Source organism: Micromys minutus, assembly GCF_963924665.1.
Source record: "Micromys minutus genome assembly, chromosome: 1".
Classification (NCBI taxonomy): domain Eukaryota; kingdom Metazoa; phylum Chordata; class Mammalia; order Rodentia; family Muridae; genus Micromys; species Micromys minutus.
In genome coordinates this window covers 60,371,233-60,389,957 of record NC_137969.1, presented here as the reverse complement: position 1 = coordinate 60,389,957, position 18,725 = coordinate 60,371,233, and the positions used below count along the sequence as shown (strand labels likewise).

The 18,725-nt window shown below is 41.3% G+C and overlaps 1 protein-coding gene across 3 annotated transcripts; it reads right to left on the bottom strand.

The window, feature by feature from the left end:
- Window positions 1-24: 24 nt before the first annotated feature.
- BROX (BRO1 domain and CAAX motif containing) lies at window positions 25-18,577 on the bottom strand. Of its 3 annotated transcripts, XM_080909862.1 has the most exons (14): window positions 18,476-18,572; window positions 16,664-16,750; window positions 16,253-16,394; window positions 14,367-14,473; window positions 13,773-13,869; window positions 11,604-11,699; window positions 9,958-10,030; window positions 8,771-8,876; window positions 7,823-7,912; window positions 5,996-6,081; window positions 4,720-4,801; window positions 4,287-4,437; window positions 2,962-3,121; window positions 25-2,140 (listed from the first exon to the last, which is right to left on the bottom strand). In XM_080909862.1, exons 3-14 carry the CDS (start codon window positions 16,351-16,353, stop codon window positions 2,054-2,056), a joined length of 1,236 nt encoding a protein of 411 aa, XP_080765988.1. In that variant the 5' UTR covers window positions 16,354-16,394; window positions 16,664-16,750; window positions 18,476-18,572; the 3' UTR covers window positions 25-2,053. The 3 variants fall into 3 exon arrangements, with proteins under 3 accessions (XP_080765988.1, XP_080765989.1, XP_080765987.1); XM_080909863.1 differs by lacking the exon at window positions 16,664-16,750 and having other exon boundaries at window positions 18,476-18,577; XM_080909861.1 differs by lacking the exons at window positions 16,664-16,750; window positions 18,476-18,572 and adding an exon at window positions 18,200-18,294.
- Between the last annotated feature and the right edge of the window lie 148 nt (window positions 18,578-18,725).

The following is an 18,725-nucleotide window of genomic DNA, read 5'->3' as shown; positions in this document are numbered from 1 at the left end:
AATCCAGTGAATATGTAAGTAAAATGGCTTTTATTTTCATAAATAAAAAGATAAATCATATAAACACTGTACAGAGTAGCATGTGAGCCGCCCTTCCCTGGTATGAAGAACATGCAACATCAATGTCCAGTTTCATCTCTCCACAACCTTCATGCAGTGCTTTCTAGTCGGTGTCTCCTCACGTTCCCAATACTACTTCAAAACCTCATGTTATGGGGTATGTTAGGGTTCCGGGTTACCTCTGCAGTCAACTGAAGACTGCTCATTCGATCATGTGAATATTGCCAACCATGGATTTAAACCACTATATTACTGCCCTTTACAGAAGCGCCGGACATACTACGTGTTTCCATGTCATGAATGGCACCTTAGTCCATAGAAACCGCAGTGTGACCTAGTTAATGAGCACATGGAACAAGTCCTGCAGGCAGAGCAGAGACAGGCAGCAGCAAGTACTAGTTAGTTTTGTCAGTAACTGGCATTTAACAAGTGACTCTGTAGGAAGGACAAAAACTTAAGTACTCTTTTTCTATAGGCAGCAAAATAAAACTTACTGCCCATCAATAGTTACTCCAAGTGTTCTGAAAGCTATAGCCTCAACTATGAGAAACTGCAAGCTGTGATCAACACTGTAAATTATTAAAAACCCTTAGTGATTATATGTAGCTTCTCAAAGGAGTATAAACTATGATATATCATTTATTGACTACAATCTTGATTGACAGGTATAATCTGTTCATTCTTCATCATGAGATATATATTCCTGTTTCAATATTTTATGCAGATTGATGTGTTTCTCACAAGGTTGCTAAGGGGATGCAGTGGTCTACGTATGTGCTCATACACTGTTTGGCACACAATAAGTTCTCACATACATTATTATTCTTATTACGTGAAGCATCTGTCACCTAGAAGAGGAAGTTAACACCCCAGGAGGGTAACTATGTAGGATACACCCACATCTGTTACTTGGTAAAGTATCACACAGCCACCATTCCCACTTTGTGGACAGAACCAAATCCTTTAAGGGATACAATCCACTTTGAAGATCCTAGTTTGGGTGTCTATATCCTAACCTGTTGCTATGGCCTTCAGCCTAAAGCCAAACAATTCTGATAGAATACATATTGAAGAAAACCACGTTAAAAACACAAGGTATACCCAACTCAGGTAACAAAAGACATGTTCTTAAAAAGCATCTAACAAAGCAATTACCAGTGTGATCCAGGACAACCTATCTTGGTTGAGCTTGCAAAGGCTTTCTTTACAACATGCAACATTTTACTTCTTCAAAACATACTTCCATTCCTTTTCTCTCTTTACACAGAAGCACTCTAAATGATAGTACAAAGCTTTACCCCTTAAGTAAAAAATTCATTAGAAAAGGTACTAACAAAAAACAAACAAAAAAACGAACAAGCAAACAAACAAACACCACTGTCTCAGTACTGAGGGTGCCAGGAACAGCGTGGTACTGAGCTGGTAAGTGCAGGGGTTGAGGGGCACAGGCCCATACTGTAGATTTCCAAGTAACTTACACATTCTTGAAGACAGTGATTTCTAGTAATTATAGATTCTGGTTAAATGTAAAGAAAGAACTTGGTCTAAGGTTTTCTGATTTTAACTGTGATTTTGTTTCCCTACCAGACTGAGCTAGATTCAGATCTAACAAGTTGGTGATGAGAGGCGAATTCATCTCTTTTCAAAACATTCTTCTGGTATCAAACAAGAAAAATAAACATTTTTGTGAAAGTAGAAAAACATTAACATGAAACTTACTATCTAGAGTTCAAAAAAGGTCCAACCTCCCATAGACAATCATTAGAGGCATAAAAAACAACCCTTCCAAATGTCCTGATTAAAAAAGCAGAGCCCAGAAACAAAAGCATGAAATGCCTCTATGTTAAAAATCAAGAATAAATAAACTAAAGGCCAAGTCTCTCTGAAGATGACAATTATCCTATGGGCCTCAGAGAAGTCAGAAAAGGTGAACTGACGTCCCGAGGTTTCTCTTATGGACCAGCAGAAATTTCTAAGTGAGTGACAGACATTTTTATGAGACAGAGCACCCAGTGTCTTTCTGAGGTTTGATATCTGGTTCTTTTACAGGTTTCACTTCCTCTTCTGGTTTGGGTTTGATCTAAGGAGAAAGAAAACAAGATAAGTATGCAAATGACGTAGAGAAACCCACAAAGATCTGCTCTACCTCAGACCTTCAAGGGTGCTCCATCTATCTAAGGACATCACTGCACTTAAAATGCAACATCCAGAGGACTGGAATGTGAACTGTGGGCTCCACATCCAGCAGGTACTCTATCTAGTACTATCAATCTTTCTAGGAGGAACAACTCGGTAATGGGACCCTAGCATGTGGAGATAATTTGGGACAATGCAAGCTGTCTTTAAAGGTACTATTTTAGAGGCTTCATAGGGAGCAAAGATGGCTATTTTAAGGAGCAGTTGTATGGGGAGGAAACTGCATAACACATGCAATTTCAAGGAGTACCAGGGCTGTAAGCCTGTCCCCACTCTTTCTGTCACGAATCCCTAGTCTTTTGGTAACTAGGCCTAACACTTGCCATGTGAGCTACCCTTTACCGTGCGTGGGTCTCAGTGAATGTAAAAGCGTCTGCATTACTCCTGGAAGACTGATGGAAGGCTGAAGTTAAATCCAGTCTTCAAATACCCAGTGTCAAAGGAACATATAGCAACATCAACACAGGGCCTTTACTTCTTAGGGAAAGCACTGACAAGTAGTGAGAACAAAACACTGTTGAAAACAATGTGGGTGAATTATATAGAAAACCAGGACACTAATGGCGCAGGGCTACTCCTGAGAACAATCACCAGAGTAGATCGAGCACCATCGTTAGCTCACTGAGAATGTAGACAAATACATAGACCTGCTCTATATGCTTCTTCTCTATAGTCTAGGAGGTAAGGAAAAACCTGTTCTCATACACTGTCATCCTTGGGTCTCTTGGTGAGATCAAATGCAGCCAACGCTTCCGGTGTCCAGTGAGCACTCATAGGAGGAAATTCAAAAGGCACAGGCTCTACCAGCCCATAGTTTGCTTTGAGTTCCAGTTGTGGGGCTTCTGTTGGAATTTTTTGAAAGTAACTGTAAAAGCAATTTCAATAGTGATTTATTCATTATTCAGCAACTACTTGAGTACCTAATAATGTTCAAGGCCTCCAGTGAGTATGACAGTTCTCTCCCCTGAGGCAGTCACATGTGGACAGCTGGTAAAGTCAGGAAGCCCTATCATTCACAGCACGATGCAACGGAAGCTTCCAAGGACAGAAAGAGGGACCATGGCCTGGACTTGGAGGCTCAGTCTGTTTTCAAGGGAAGTGATTAAAAACTGAACCAGACAAGTGAAAAGTTCAGTGTGACAGGAAAAATACAAAGAAATAGGCAGGGAAAGGCACAAAAATACAGTTTGCACACTGATTTACTAACAGTCGTAGTCTCACTGTCTGAAAAAAACAGTAGGAATTATGGGAAAAGTAAAATTTCCTGCTTTATAGTTAACTCAAACCAAAGTGAGAGAGATATGCAAAAGAAGCTGAACACACACACACACACACACACACACACACACACACACACACACACACACACACCTTCTTAGTTAGGGCTTTACTGCTAAACAAATACCATGACCATGGCAATTCTTATAAGGACATTTAATTGGGGCTGGCTTACAGGTGCAGAGGTTCAGTCTATTATCATCAAGGCAGGAATCATGGCAGCATCCAGGCAGGAATGGTGCAGGAGGAACTGAGAGTTCTACATCTTCATCTGAAGGCTGTTAATGGAAGACTCACTTCCCAGGTAGCTAGAATTAGGGTCTTAAAGCCCACACCCACAGTGACGCACCTACTCTGACAGGGCCACACCTCCTAATAGTGTCACTCCCTGGGGCAAGCATATTCAAACTATGACACCCCCAAACAAACACATACTACACTTACATTTCACACCCTGCACACAGATGTAACATGGAAACAAAGTTAAAAGAAAATGAAGTCTTTATGGGAGTGAACTGATGAAATAAACTTTATGTTAACAATCACATTTACATTTAAACCCTATTTTACGACATCATCATATACAGAATAAAAAGCCTTACAAACAATTTTAGCACCAATTTAAAAAGAAAATTAATACTAAATTTAAATGCAATTTAAGACACATCTTTTGGGACTAGAGATAAGAACTGTATTAAGCTGCTACTATTTTAACAATGTGGTCCTAGAGTTGAAGAGTGAGCAATACTCACATGAAGCCATTTTCTCTCTGACATTTGTCCAGGGTGTTCTTCACAAGGCTTCCGAGCTTCCGAAAGAACAAGTGTCCTGATGGCTTGGCCGTTGGCCCTGGCCCTTTGGTTTCCCCATACTCTTTGCACAGGGCTTCTGCCTCTGCATACACTGCCGAGAGGACAACAGTCTCAGAATAATCTGTCCTGCTAGTGACTACTAAAGGGCTTTAAGTCAGCGACATCACTCCAGCTGAACTCACACACCATAAAAGCAACAAAACGACACTATCGAAGGTGGCGTTTTCTCCAGGCTCCAGGGTAAGATTTGTTTTCCTCCATCTTGCCTATTTCCTTTCAAGAACTCAGCCAGAATCTACTCATTCCCTTTAGAATGAAAGCTTTTCTTTTCTTAAAAGGGAGTTAAAATTCTAATTCTAAAAGTCAAACTTACATTTTTCTGCTTCTTGGAGAGATCTGATTGCTTCTCCACATTTATCACTCGCCAACAGAGTCTGGCCATGGTAGCAATACGCCTGGTAAAAGAAACACGTTTTCATATGTTCTGTCTGCACACTTACATGTCAGCTAGGCACTGTTAGTCACCGTTTAGATTATTGATGTAATTCTTTCTATCATTTACTTGAGGTAAGCCCCACCCCATATCTCTGCCCAAACAAAAGGTAGAACTAGGTCCAGCCCTCAGGCCAAGTAGATTTCTAATCATGTTCCAAGAGTAAAAACAGCTAGCTGAAGCTTCTTTTAAAAATCAGGACAGAGGTAAATAAAGGAATAAATTATTTGTTATGCATATGTAAAAGGAAAAAAGTGTTCGTGTGTGTGTGTGTGTGTGTGTGTGTGTGTGTGTGTGTGTGTGTGTGTGTGCGTGTGTCCCCTGCAGCAGTCTGCTGGAATTCAGACTGTGTTCAGGACCCTCCAGCCTCACCTTCAAATGCCAGGGCACGCATCACTACTCTTAGCAAAGACCACAGGTTTTAAGAAAAATGCAACAGCCTGAAAACCTAGTCTTTAAAATCTGTTGATGCAGATACATGGTTTTTGGCAGCAGTAAGTGGAAAACATTATGACATGTAATAGATAAAATACTCAATTCTGAAAAAATGTTTAACTGCCTCTCCCATGCTGACAATCTTGGAACAAGTTTGGTGGTTTAATTAACTAAAAGGCACATACTGGTGGTTTTCACCTAGGTAATATACTCTGTATGGTATACCTTAAGTCATAAGCCAATGACAGAATTAGTGTGAGTACAGAGGGGGTGTGAGTGAGGCAGGGCATTGGAGGTCAGTCCCTGCCTTCCACTGTCTGAGGCAGGGTGTCCTGTTGTTTGCTGTGAGGTATAAAAGGCTAGCTGCTGGTTTCTCTGCCTTGCAGGGCTGCTGGGATTACAGATGTACACCAGCTTTACATGGCTTCTCGGGATCTGAACTCAGGTCTTCACACTTGCTGTGTAAGTACTTCGCCTACAGAGCTATCTTTAGATCATTAAGCGACTTTGTTGTTGTCCTTCCAAATAGACAGGATAAAACAACTGAGAGAATTCTCAGTCTCCAGCCTTTGTTTTAGATATAGCACTTCCAGGTCTATAACTCTACCATTTCCTTCCACCCACTCCTGCTAGTAAACATTTACTGAGCTGTCCCTCACTGGTGAGGCCAGAAGGGGCTGGATGGAGCGCGCTCACTGTCTGCAGGGTTACTGGCACTTACATAAGCCGTGTAGAAGCACATCTTCAAGTGAAGGTACTTTCTCCATTTAGCAGAGTGTGCAGGTTCCAAACTGGACAAAGTATGATCTAAAGTTACATTTTAAAAAGCAAAGTATCATTTCACCCCGTTTCACTGGACTTAGCTCCTGTGTTCTGGTGCTAAAGCAGAATGCTGTCTAGTCTAAACTCAAGCTTTCAAACATAGAAAACAAAACAAAACACTAAATATTTAACAGGATTTAGTTTCCCATAATTACATATTTGAACAATTTAAATACCTCTTAAATTTGATGGCTAATGTAGCTTTAAGTTAATGACAAATGAGAGAGAACTAAGGATTTCAAATGAAGCATTTATATCATAGCTTTAAAGTTGTATATAATATAGCTAGGCACATGGCCAGAAACAACTAACATCCATTCAACCATTACTGAACCTTGCATGAAAAGTACACATTCACTCACTCACATGTCCACATGTGTTCACATACTCCAAACACTTTTTGTCTTTCTTAATTTTAACTCTATTATAACTGTCAAACCTTTCTTCATTTCCTCCAAAGCCTGTAAATGCTGAGCCAGCTCATTCCATCACAGAGCAAGCCCATGTGTGAGCCTGGGAATTTTCTTTCAGAGTTATGATCCAATCAAATCAGACTCAGTATGTTTTGAAATGAGACTAAAAACCACCTTCCTCTTGCAAACCTTCACTAGCATGTCCATACTGTTCAGCTCTACACGACTGATGTCATGTATCTTACATCATGACCTGACTCCTCCGCCAGACTGTGAATTTATTCTTATCTACTCAGCAACTAAAACAGCAACCAGCCTCCAAACAGAAACCTAAGCGTGTTTCTTACATCGCAGGAGCCAAGTCTGGTTCCCACCCTCAACATGTCCTAGTCAAGTTATAAGTAGTCTAGTAATACTTTACTGTCATTATATAATCTAAATAACGTTGAGAATTATGAAATGTTTATAAAGATCGGGGCAGTTGCACACCTTCAGTCTCAGTACTTGAAAGGCAGAGGCATGTGGACTTCTGGAGTTTGTGGCCAGTTTGGTCTACTTAGTGAGTTCTAGGACAGCCAGGACTACACAGAAGACCTAGTCTTAAAAACTAACAAACTAACTAACTACCTATCTACATACATACATATATACCTATATAAGATAGTTCTAAAGGCCATAAAAACCAAAGGCTACATGACTGGATATTACTGGTGAAAAAGTCTATTAGAAGTCATCTAACACATGACGCTCTGGGGACGGATCCAGTGCTCTGCTCCTAGCTATATTTCAAGCTCCTCTTATATTAACTTATAACATATTAATTAACTCACAGGTGTATGTGCATGCTCATGTGTGTGCTATCTATGGAGGCTATTTATCTTGTATGTTGAGACAAGATCTCTTCATTTTTACTTGGAACTAACAGATGAAGTGAGGCTAGCTGGTTAGCAAGCCAGAGATCTCCTTTAACCACTTCTCAGTTCTCAGACCACAAGCCACTGCACTTGGCTTTTTTATGTCCTAGTGACTGAACTTAGGTTCTAATATTCATATGGCAAGCACTCTACCCACAGAGCTGGCTCCCTATTTTTTGAGACAAATTGCCCAGGCTAGCCTTGATCTTACTTTTTAGCCCAGACAGGCCTTGGTACAACCCTCCTACCTCAGCTTCTAGAGCAGCTGTGCCAGCAGGCCTGGACTCTTATTTTAAAAAAGGCCAAAAGCCCAAAGACTTTATTCTAGTGTTGTAATGGGAAATAAGAGAATCTTTTTTCTCCCTAAGGCCTGAGAGTTTGACAACACAGTAAGCTCACCTGCTTTCTGGTAGAAGCTGGCCGTTTCGTATGCAAGTGCAGCGATCAGTCCTGGAGCATGCTTCAGTTCAATTGCTCGGGCGATGGTTACTGCAACCAACACACAGTAATTACATTTTCTGAGTTCACAGCCATCTATGGGGAGTTCAGTTATAATGGCAAAGGCAACCTGATGGTCTTTTTTTTTCAAATTTTCATAGGATTTTTAAAAATAAGTTTTAATTTGACAATTTATAGAAAATATAAATACAAAAAGAAGACACTAATTTTGAGTATCTTTAAATAACTAGCCAATTATTAGCCAAGAACACATGCCACACTATAAAATAGCTTGGCATAAAGAAAAATACTTTCAAAGCACTCCATTTTAGAATATAGAATAACTCCAAAGCTTCGTCAGTTATTGTTTCCTTCAACTGAAAGAGGAAGGCCTCAATGTAAGTTAATGGGTGGGAGAAGAAAAGCAATAAGCAAAAAGTAAGAGGGAAGATGAGTTAAAGAACCAGTGTCTGGGGCCAGAGCAATGGCTCCCAGAGTTAAGAACACATCTTGGCCTTTCAAAAGAACCAAGTTCAGTTCCCAACATGCACTATGGAAGACTTCAGGGGATTTGATGTCCTTTTCTGACCTCCAAAGGCACCTGCATACATAACATACCCCCTACATATGCGCGTGCACATGCCTAAAAATAAATTAAAAAAAAAAAAAAAGAAAGAAAACCCGGAGATTAACACTAATGCTGTCAAAAAGGTATGAAATCAAAAGCCTTTAAGGAGCACTGGCTATAAGGAACTCTCCTGCTGACAGTAAAGGGAATGTTAAAAGCAATAACCTTCACAATCAATTTTTAAAACCTGAAACTTAATATGATTACATCCAAGAATTAAAAACCAATATAAATATTCTTAAAAACAAATAAGCCAAAACACCTTAAAGTATTTAGGATACCTTCTTGAGCCTCGGCCTGGCACTGGATGACATATGCATCGATGAGCCGAGCCTCTAAATCCCGGCCCTTTTCTGCTGGTGTAAGAAGTTTGGGTATATGACTGTCCTAGAGGAAAAGAACAGAAACACTGTTGTCAAAGGTGAAAGAACACCTGATAGGACATTCAAATTAGACTCACTGGGAAACTAAGTGAACAGACCAAGCAGTAGCTGTGAGCACACAGGCAAGGTGAGGTCTTGAGTATTCAAAGTGAACTTTATAAGAACCCAATAGCAAAATTTAGGTTATGGGTAGATTTCTTTGTCAATACAATGTAATGCAAAGGACTTTTATCTCAGAAAGCACTTGGCTGCAATAATAACCGAAATTCTCTTCTGCACCAGTAACTGTTCATCACAGTGAGAACTAATGGAAGAAGAAAAGACTCCAAATCCCACATCTGATCAGGATGAAAAGACACCATAAAGGTGGCTCCTCAGTGGTCGGTAGTTGTAATCAGAAGGAATCAGAAGGGCAGTCTCACAAGAAAACATTATGTTTCCTCCAAGTTCCCATCCCATCTTCACGCTATCTCGCATAAATAGCATGCGATGGCTGGCCGGGCAGGGAGAGACCTGGAGTGCAACCTCAGGCCGGTTCTGTGGAATGTGACTGCTCCTGGCAACTGCAGAGGGCAGTGTGCAACAGCGCAGACATTGACTTTATCTGTTTCGTTCTCACCCACGGTGAAGAGCCGAAAAAGGAAGCAGAATATTATAACTTAAAATTTTCTTTATGAGTCAGCAACGAGCTACTAACACTCAGCATTTGGCTGTAGCTCCCCAATAAGGCAGTGAGTATATAACATGCAGTTCGCTCAGATGTGAGCACTCCACCTCCACGTCTGCACACAGCCAGCCAAGACGGCATCCGGGCTGAATCTGTACAGACATTTCCCTAGACAATGCAGAAGAACAAGTACTCACACAGCACTACACTGTGCTACACAAGCGATGCTTTACAGTGCTCAGGGTGTGCACGGCTTTCCCGCAGAGACCCATCATTTTAGAAAAGGTGCTTGTGAATCCAGACTTGGCTATGGAGAAGTGGAAGGGGCAGGCAGTCTGTTCTTGAACTAGCTCCTGTGACACAATGAGCTCCTAATTCCACCACACAGTTCAAGAGTAACGTCCCACCCCTGCTTTACCTTTAAATGTTTAAAAATCCCAGCTGCAATTTTTAGGCTGCGGTGAACTTCTTTTGCTTCATCTTCTGTTATGCTTTAAGACAGTAGTTAAGTTAGAGGATGGATCTTACTTCGGGAACTAAAAGCCAATACGCTATCAGGACACTGGGGCTGGAGAGAAGGCTCATTCGCTAAGAGCACTCACTGCCCTTGCAGGAGACTGGACTTCCGTTCCCAGCACCCGTGTCAGGCGGCTCACAGTTACCTTTGACTCTAGCTCCAGGGTGACCCCATGCCTCTGGCCTCCACAGAGATGTGCACACACCCACACACAGACACATAATTTAAACGCATTAGAAAAAAACACATTAGTTATTTGTGTTTATTATTAGTTTTCTTACTTAAAAAGAAAAAAAAAACTAACTTGATATTGGAAAAAATAAAAATTATGTGAAACATATTTCAAGACTCTACAAATGAATAGAGACCTTGCCTAGAAATAAATGCTAAACGATCTTCTTTTCTTTCCAGATTGTTCTGTCATAAACAAATACAAATGATTATGAACTTAACACACATTTCAGCCACAGACACTAGCCTGGTCATTTGTATCATTTATATCAGCAAACATGATTCATTTTGAATGGCTGTATACCAAATTATAACTAATTTCCCAGTTTCCTAATTCTGTATCCCTGTTAGTTACTACAACAGTTGTCTCATTTAATTTTACAGTTCTTAAGAAAATATTGTATTTCCTCTGTGTGCATGACTGGAGCTTCCAGGACAAGTGTGTGGGCTCAGTTCTCCCCTTGCATCTTTTGATGGGTTCTGAGCCACACTGGGGCTTGTACTGTCAGGTGGGAAGCACCTTTGCCATGGAGCTCCCTCACAGACCAGTGCTCAGTTCTTTAGTCTTCTGAGCATCTTCTATATGCTTCTGAGCCTCCACAACTGTCTTATGAACTGCCCATTTCCGCCCTTCCTTTCACCCGACTTGATGGTATTTGGGATTATACATCAAAGCTGGAAAGCTCTAATGACCTGCATCTTATTAACTAATTGTTATTGTTTTAGTCTTTGTTTATTGTTTACAGTAGTAATTTAGTTAGTTTGCTTGGTTTTTCAAGACAGGGTTTCTCTGTGTAGCCGTGGTTGTCCTGGAACTTGATCTGTAGATCAGGCTGGCCTCAAACTCCTGGGGGCTGGGATAAAAGGCGTCTGGATACATGCCTGGCTTTGTTTATAGATATTAAATATAGTCAAATATTCACATTTTAAAAATTACTTCTTGGTTTGGGGCCTTAGGTCTACCATGTAACAAGATGAAGGTTTTCATCACAGTGCAGAGGTGATGAGAGGGCTTGTAGCACAAGCTGCCAACCTGGGATCGATCTCTGGAACCACGTAAAAGTGGGAGGAGAGAACATATTCCACAGAGCTGACCTCTGACCTCCACATACACTCCTGACATGTGTGTCCCTCTCCTACTCCAATAACAATAAATAAAAATTTACAAAACAAAGACTAAGCTTCATAACTGTAGTACATAGTATGAAACAATTCTTCTACTAACTTAAACGGAACCTCATAATAGATAGCCCAGACTTAAATTCGGTATATTTAAAAATAACACAGACACATATGACTTTTGCTTTCTAACTTACTTTTCTTTTCCAGCCAATCTTGAAGCATATTTTGTATACCACAGCGCTACATTAAATCCCATGGAAATCAGTTCAAAAACAGCGTCTTGCTGGGCACTGGAATTACAAATGACATCGTTAAGTCCTGTAAGTTCTGATGACATTGCTGGACAAAGCTTACTGTAGAGGAGATGAAGGGTCTTGCTGCCAAGTCTGGTATCCTGAGTTCAATCCCTGGGAGCCCTGCATGTTATTCTTCACATTTCACACATGCATGGTGACAGGCAATCACACACACACATACACTTGAACACACACACCTAATAAAATGCAGTAATTAAAAAAAAATTATGAAGACAGAAGCTGGGGGAAGTCATTCACACCTTTGATCCTTGCACTGAGGAAGCAGAAGCAGGTGAAACACTATGAGTTCAAAGCTAGCCTGGTCTACACAGTGAGTTCTGGGACAGTTAGAGCTAGCTAGCTACACGGTGAGACCCTATCTCAAAAAACCAACAACAAACAAACAAAAATGTGACTGGAACACACGATATAGATAGCTGACAATCTAAATACAGTGGTCCAGCATTGTCTTAGTTTGCTTTCTTTTTGCTAAAATATGCATGCACACACACACCACAACCAACCACCAACCAACCAACCAACCAATCTAACAAAAAAGCCAACTTGGGGGAAAGAAAGGGTTTATTTCATCTTATAGCTTATGGTATAGAACAGAAACTCAGGGCAGAAAGCTGGAGGCAGAAACTTCAGCAAAGGCCATGGTGGAACACTGGCTTGCTCCCTGTGGCTTGCTTGGCTTCTTTTTTATACAACCCAAGACTACCTGCCCAGGATGGTAACATCCAGAGTAGGTTGGACACTCTTCACATGAATCATTCATCAAGAAAATGCCCCACAGGCCAACCTGATGGAGGCATTTTCTCAGTTGAGTTCCCTAGTTTACATCAGGCTGACAAAAGGTTAACCAGCACAAGTATGAACTATGTACTTCACAATAATAATCATGAAAAAGTAGTTCCCAATGCTACACAAAATAGCTTTAGAATGATGTATTTCTGAGACTCATCCTTAAAAAGTCAGAAAGCTTAGGATGGAATCCAAAACATGTATGCGCGTGTGCGAATGTGTGTGTGTGTCCACATCATAAGCACATGTGGACATGATAGGACAACTTGCAGAAACTGGTTCCCTCCTACCATGTTTGTCTCGGGGAGCAAGCTCTGGTCTGAAAAACAGACTGATTACTTAGAGAAACACAGAAAAGGTCCTGGAGAACATTGGTACTGAACATTACTAAAATCCACGTAACATGTTCAAGGACAAAAGAAAGGAAAGTAAGGACAGACAGTGTCTTAGTCCCTGACATTACATCATTTATCGAGCCTACATTGTCTCACTGTGTCCTTCAGTGTCCTTTCTCCTTTACATCGAAGTCCAGTCACCATGGCTGTTCTTGTCAGAGCCTGCATTGTGTCTAGCATGTCTAAACCCAGTATCCATTCTTCCTCTGGCAGCAGCACTCTGCATTTGTGATCTCCAGTCCCTCCCTTCCTGTTTTTACTTCATCCCTTTACATTTACTTACCTACATCCTTATTTATTTGTGTTCTACATGTGCTACAAGACGTGTGTGGAGGTCAAAGGGCAAATTATGAGAGTTGGTTCTCTCCTACCTTTATGAGGTTCTGGGAACTAAACTCAGTTTGTCAGGCTTGGCAGCCAGAACCTTTAAATACTGAGCCATTTTGGTGGCTCCCTTCCTATTTTTTATTAAACAAAGATCTATTGACATTTTAACAATCTAGTTCTGTTTTTAAAAATAAGGTTAACAGCACAATGACCAATTAGTACTAGCCGAGAAGTGGAAAAGCTGTGAAGAGAAGTTCTAAGAGCAGAGACACAGCTTGAAAGGGGACAGAAATGAATCTGGTTTTGGACTAAAAACTAGATGCTATTTAAGGTGTTTAAAGTTAATATTCATATTATCTCAAAAATAAATGTTTGTTTGGTAGAAAGGCTATTTTAAATTTAATAGTATATATTTTAGTTTAAGTCCGTGTTCTAATTAATTTCCCAGCAAGTGAAAATGTTTGTCAGTCTTCTATTTTTCTTCTAGCTAAATAGTTAAAAACAGACTTGGATTTGGGGCGTCATCAGCCCTGCTTACCTTGGAACGTGTCCTTGTAATGTGTCAGTCCACTTGAAATTCTGAATGTATCGTAATTTGCTTTCCTGGGTAGAGTCTCCCACTGAATTTATGAAACCTATACAAAGATGCAATATATTTTAGGGTGGAACAAACATTATGTGTTCTGGTTAAAATATTACTCACTCCTACCATGTGCACTTGGGACTCAGAGGCAGGGAGCTCTGTGAGTTCAAGGCCAGCCAGGACAGAAAGCGAGTTCCTGGATGGCCAAGGTTCCATGTACAGGGAAATCCTGTCTCGAACCATTCCCCCTCTACCCTCAAAGTGTAGTCATACAATTTTACTTTTCCAGGTCCATAATGACACTTCTGGTACCGTTTTTTCCCTTTTACATTTTACACATTCTCCTGGTAACAGAATATAAAACGTGTAAATATCCAGTTTTTAGAATATTAGAAAGACCATGTACCACCACTAAAATGTCACATTCTGAGACCCATGCATTCCAAAAAAAATAGCCTGGGAGATTAATCTGTCTGAATCTGAAAAGTTAAGCGTCTAATTCCACATGGTTGTTTTTTAAAAATGCTTAAGTTTATAGTTGTGACTAACCTTGTAAAAGAGAGAAATACAAGTCTGCCGCATTCTTCATCGTTTCTGGATTACAGCTCAAATCAGTGAACAATTCAAGGAGCCGAGTCCTGGCGGATCTCAAATCACTTACATCAACAGACAGTAAAGTAAGTAAGTCATGTTTCCAAGACTATGCAAAAACAGCCCAGAGGCTACAATGCAAGAACATTGGAACAATACCCACAGATCCACTTAAGTTTCTAGTAACAAGTGATTCAGAAGTTATAAAAAAAATAAACTCAGTCTAATTAAAGGGGCAATGCCAATTGAGCAATAAAACCCAATTGTACAATAAAAATATACAGCAAGTTTGTAAAACTGACAAGGCTGGCAACGCCGCCTGTAATTCCCTGCAAGAAGGAGCCTTAGCTACAGAGCAAGGCAAGTTTCAGTCGCTCAGTCTACTGAGACTTGTCCCCACTAACACAAACAATGAGTGTATTTACTATTCATTCTTCGCTACTTAGCCAATAGTTCTGGGAAAACAAAAATTTAATGTATGTATTATAATTTTAAATAATAATTATTTTGAATTTTTAAATTTGGCAATACTACAAGAATATATATACACCCAGAATATAAAACCATGACCATAGTATAAAATAGCTGAGTTTTCCCCTGCACACTTTCTTTCACTGCACAGAGAGTGTAGCACATCTGCCTTTCCTTCTTGAGATTCCATTACCTTCAGTCACAGTGAGCGCTCTCTCATTTTGTGATGCTCCTCCCGGGTAACGTTTCTTCTCTATGTCTCAAGTTTTCTCTCACCTATAAACTGCTAGTCTTTGGCCTTCTGATTTTCACTTTTGAGATTCCTATTCTCTCTATGTTCAATGACTTCCTCTACTAGATTTATCTACACCATCTCTAATCTACATCCATATATAATCCAGGAAGCAGTGAGTTCCAGAAACCCCATTAGACAGCACTGAGTTAAGACATTTAAAACTGGTGCAAACTGCTGAAGACAAATTTAAACTGTAAACACACAGAATGTCTGGCATAATATACTCTATTTTCAAAGCTGTTTGTAAATGTCCTCATTCTAAACACAAGTCAGTGTGCATGTACAAATGTATGCCTGGCATGTGTGAAAGCCAGGGGTTGGATGTCTGGGTCTCTCACTGAACCTAGAACTTGCTATTTTGGCTAACTTGCTGACCAGGGAACTCTTGGCTCTGCCTGTCTACTTGAACACCTCGTGCCCCAGTGCTGCTGCTCAGAGGTGTGCTTCTTGTCTAGTTTTTTATGTGAATTTTAGGGATCCAAACTCAGGTCTCATGCTTATGCCTAAGTCACATATTTTAAAGGCATGCTTTCCTTAATTTGAACCATTTTAAAATGAATTTACGTTTCTGCATGTTAAACTGTGGGTGAGGGAGCACATGCGCACACACGCACACACGCACACATACACACACAGAGTGGGCATATTTTGCCAATTCCCAATCTAAGGTAAACAATTATGTGAACCTCAGCTCAGTTCAAGTCCTTTCTTCTCTATCGCTACTTTGAAGCCTATTTCAAATCACAGGAACCTCTCCCTGCTAGGAACATAAAACATTTACTGTGTGGCCCATTAACAAGACTCATATCCAATGTTAAGAATCTGTTAAAATATAGAGTTTGACTTTGATTATTAGTGTGTTAGCCCTTCTGGAGTTCACTTACTGATCTAAAATTAAGCATGCAGCCTAGATTACTATCAAACCTTAAATAACACACGATGTGATCTCCATTTGTTAATGATAAAATAAAAAATGACTATAAGCTAATGTTAGGAATGTATAGTATACATTTCTGTACTGACCATGGAACTTGATTCCTTGCACAACCAACAATTCCCAAGCTGCCCCGACACTTACTTGCAAATCTTTGAGGCAGGAGGACCAGCGATCATGCCATAGTAGTTAAAAGACACGGGGGCTGTGGCTTTTAATGGGTTCCTGTGAAACCAATGTGTCATCTTCACGGGATGGGCTCCACAGCCAGAGAAGACAGAAAAGACTAGAAACATTAAGGAGAAAAGAACAACTGACTATTTTACAAGAAATGTACATTTTATGCATAAGCCATTAAACATAAAACATATCTATAAATATAATACACGCCAAGTAAATTTTGTCTTGATAATCTACACTTAGATTATGCCTGTATAAGGAAATTGAAAATTGTGTTTATAATAACTTCAGTGGTAAGATACAGAAGTACAATGATATTTAAACTTTAATCCTCATTAAACAAAAATCATCTGGAGGTCTTGTATGTGTTCTTACCAGTCTTGGGAAGAGCCTAAAATGCTGACCCTTCAGGGCTCCAGACTAACCCTTCTGTGAAGCAAAGCCTTGACTTTGGTTGAATGGCTGCAAACAGGAAGGTACAGGACCAGATGAGTCTTATTTCCTTAACAGAGTCAAATGGATGCCTTCATTACCACTGTCTACTTGAAAGAAATATGTTTTTATATTCATTTTATTTTCCACATATTGCTGGCTGACCTTGTAGAAACTTTCTGTCTCTAATAAATGGATTGGGTGTAAAATTGTTAAGAGTATTTTTATAATAAAATGTAAATTGCTCAGTAGTTTTCATTGTGAATGCAAAAACATTTATAAAACCTCAATGAAATGTCAACTTAAAAAATTGTAGCAAAAAGAAACAAAAAACACATACAAAACAGTGATGTGTGTGTGTGTGTGTGTGTGTGTGTGTTCTTCTCTGAAAGTTCCTGGGCAATGCATTTAGTAAGACAGGAAGGCTCCAAGCCAAAGCCTCACACATCTCATTAGGTTCCATAAGAAATGCAGAAGCAATTCTGATATATGCTATTTAAAGGCATTGCACAGCTTTCCCAGCAGCCTTTGAGGGAAAGTGTGGGGATGGATGGGTACAGTATTCCCAAATACCTACATTATGCACCAGTCTGGTTAGGCTTACTCATGGCAAAACTGGTTTGGGGAAGCACCAGGTATTTAACGAACAGAGAATGCATTGTTCTCTCAGTGAAAACATGAGCAGATTCACTTAAGACTCAAATCATTAAACAAGCAAACAAACAAACAAACCTTTCAGAACGGATCACTAAAACAGCATCTATACAAACCACCTTCAAACCTTATACAAATTTGACACTGGGTGAGCCTACCATACTCTGGAGAAATGTGTGAAAATAAAATTTCCGCGACTGTTTCTTTCAATGACAATACTCTGCTCCATCCCTCAAAAGCTCTGACGACCTAGCACTCCTCGGGTTTCAAGAACTCTGAGGATGGGGGGAGGGGTCGGAGAACAGACACGCCCATCCTCCGGAGCCTGCAGAGCCCCAAGGGCAACCCCGACTCCAGAACGTTACCTGCCAGATCTCCACAAGACTATCAGGCTGGCTGACACAGCCCCTCCACATTCAGGAACTCCCTGGTGCCCCCAGAGCCTACCTGTCGTCTAGACACTGCCCGCACCCACTTCCTGTTTACTGCCCGGCCTCTTCCTCCCGGTGTACTACGGTCCGCCGGCCGCGACCCCACGACCCGCCTTCAGAATCGCGATCAGGCCTTAGGGTGACATTCCGATCCTGTCAACCTCGGAAGGACAGGCAGATAATTGCCAAGCCACTGTCCCACATGTAATAAGCCCTCTAACAGCAGCCAAAGCAGACGCCGGGGAGGAGAATCGGGCAATCTAGCTGCTAATACCATCGATTCTTCCACTGACCATCCAAGGGTGATGGGAGTGAAGGGGATGACCCTTCCACTGAGGTTCAGGAACCAGAGGGGAGGGAGATCACAAGCTCACACGCTTCCTGACAAGCTTACCGGGGACCTCAGAGTCCGTAAGGCCACTCTTCCTGAAGGAAAGGGAAGGTGGGACGGAGACAGCCAGTGAAACAAGGAAGGCGCCGGTAGCACCGAGATAACTGGGCTAGAGCGGCCGGAAGTGGGGCCAGCCGAGATCAAGCGTCACGTGACAGGGGACAGCGACAGCTGCGGAAGCGGCCGAGCGTGTCTCTAAGGGGCGGGTACCGCCGCGCTGTCGTGGCCCTGTCGGTTCTCTCCGTCTCCCTACCCTTTCTAAACTTCGTCTGCGCTTACCTCTCGAGCTTCTGTCTGGGCCCTAGAAAGGGGAGGGATGTGGCCTGGGGTTCCCAAGTCAAGGCCAGATGCCACTGGAGCGATGGCGGCCCCTGCAGATTGGGGCGGCCTCAACCTAACTGGGGCGTGGCTTGGGGCGTGGCCTCGGCAGGGCGGCCGCCTTGGAGCTGCAAAGTTTGGCTGTGGCGGCAAATGGGTTTGGGCGGCTCCTCGGCGGGTGGCGGTGGTGGCCTTAGCGGTTCCTCCTGGC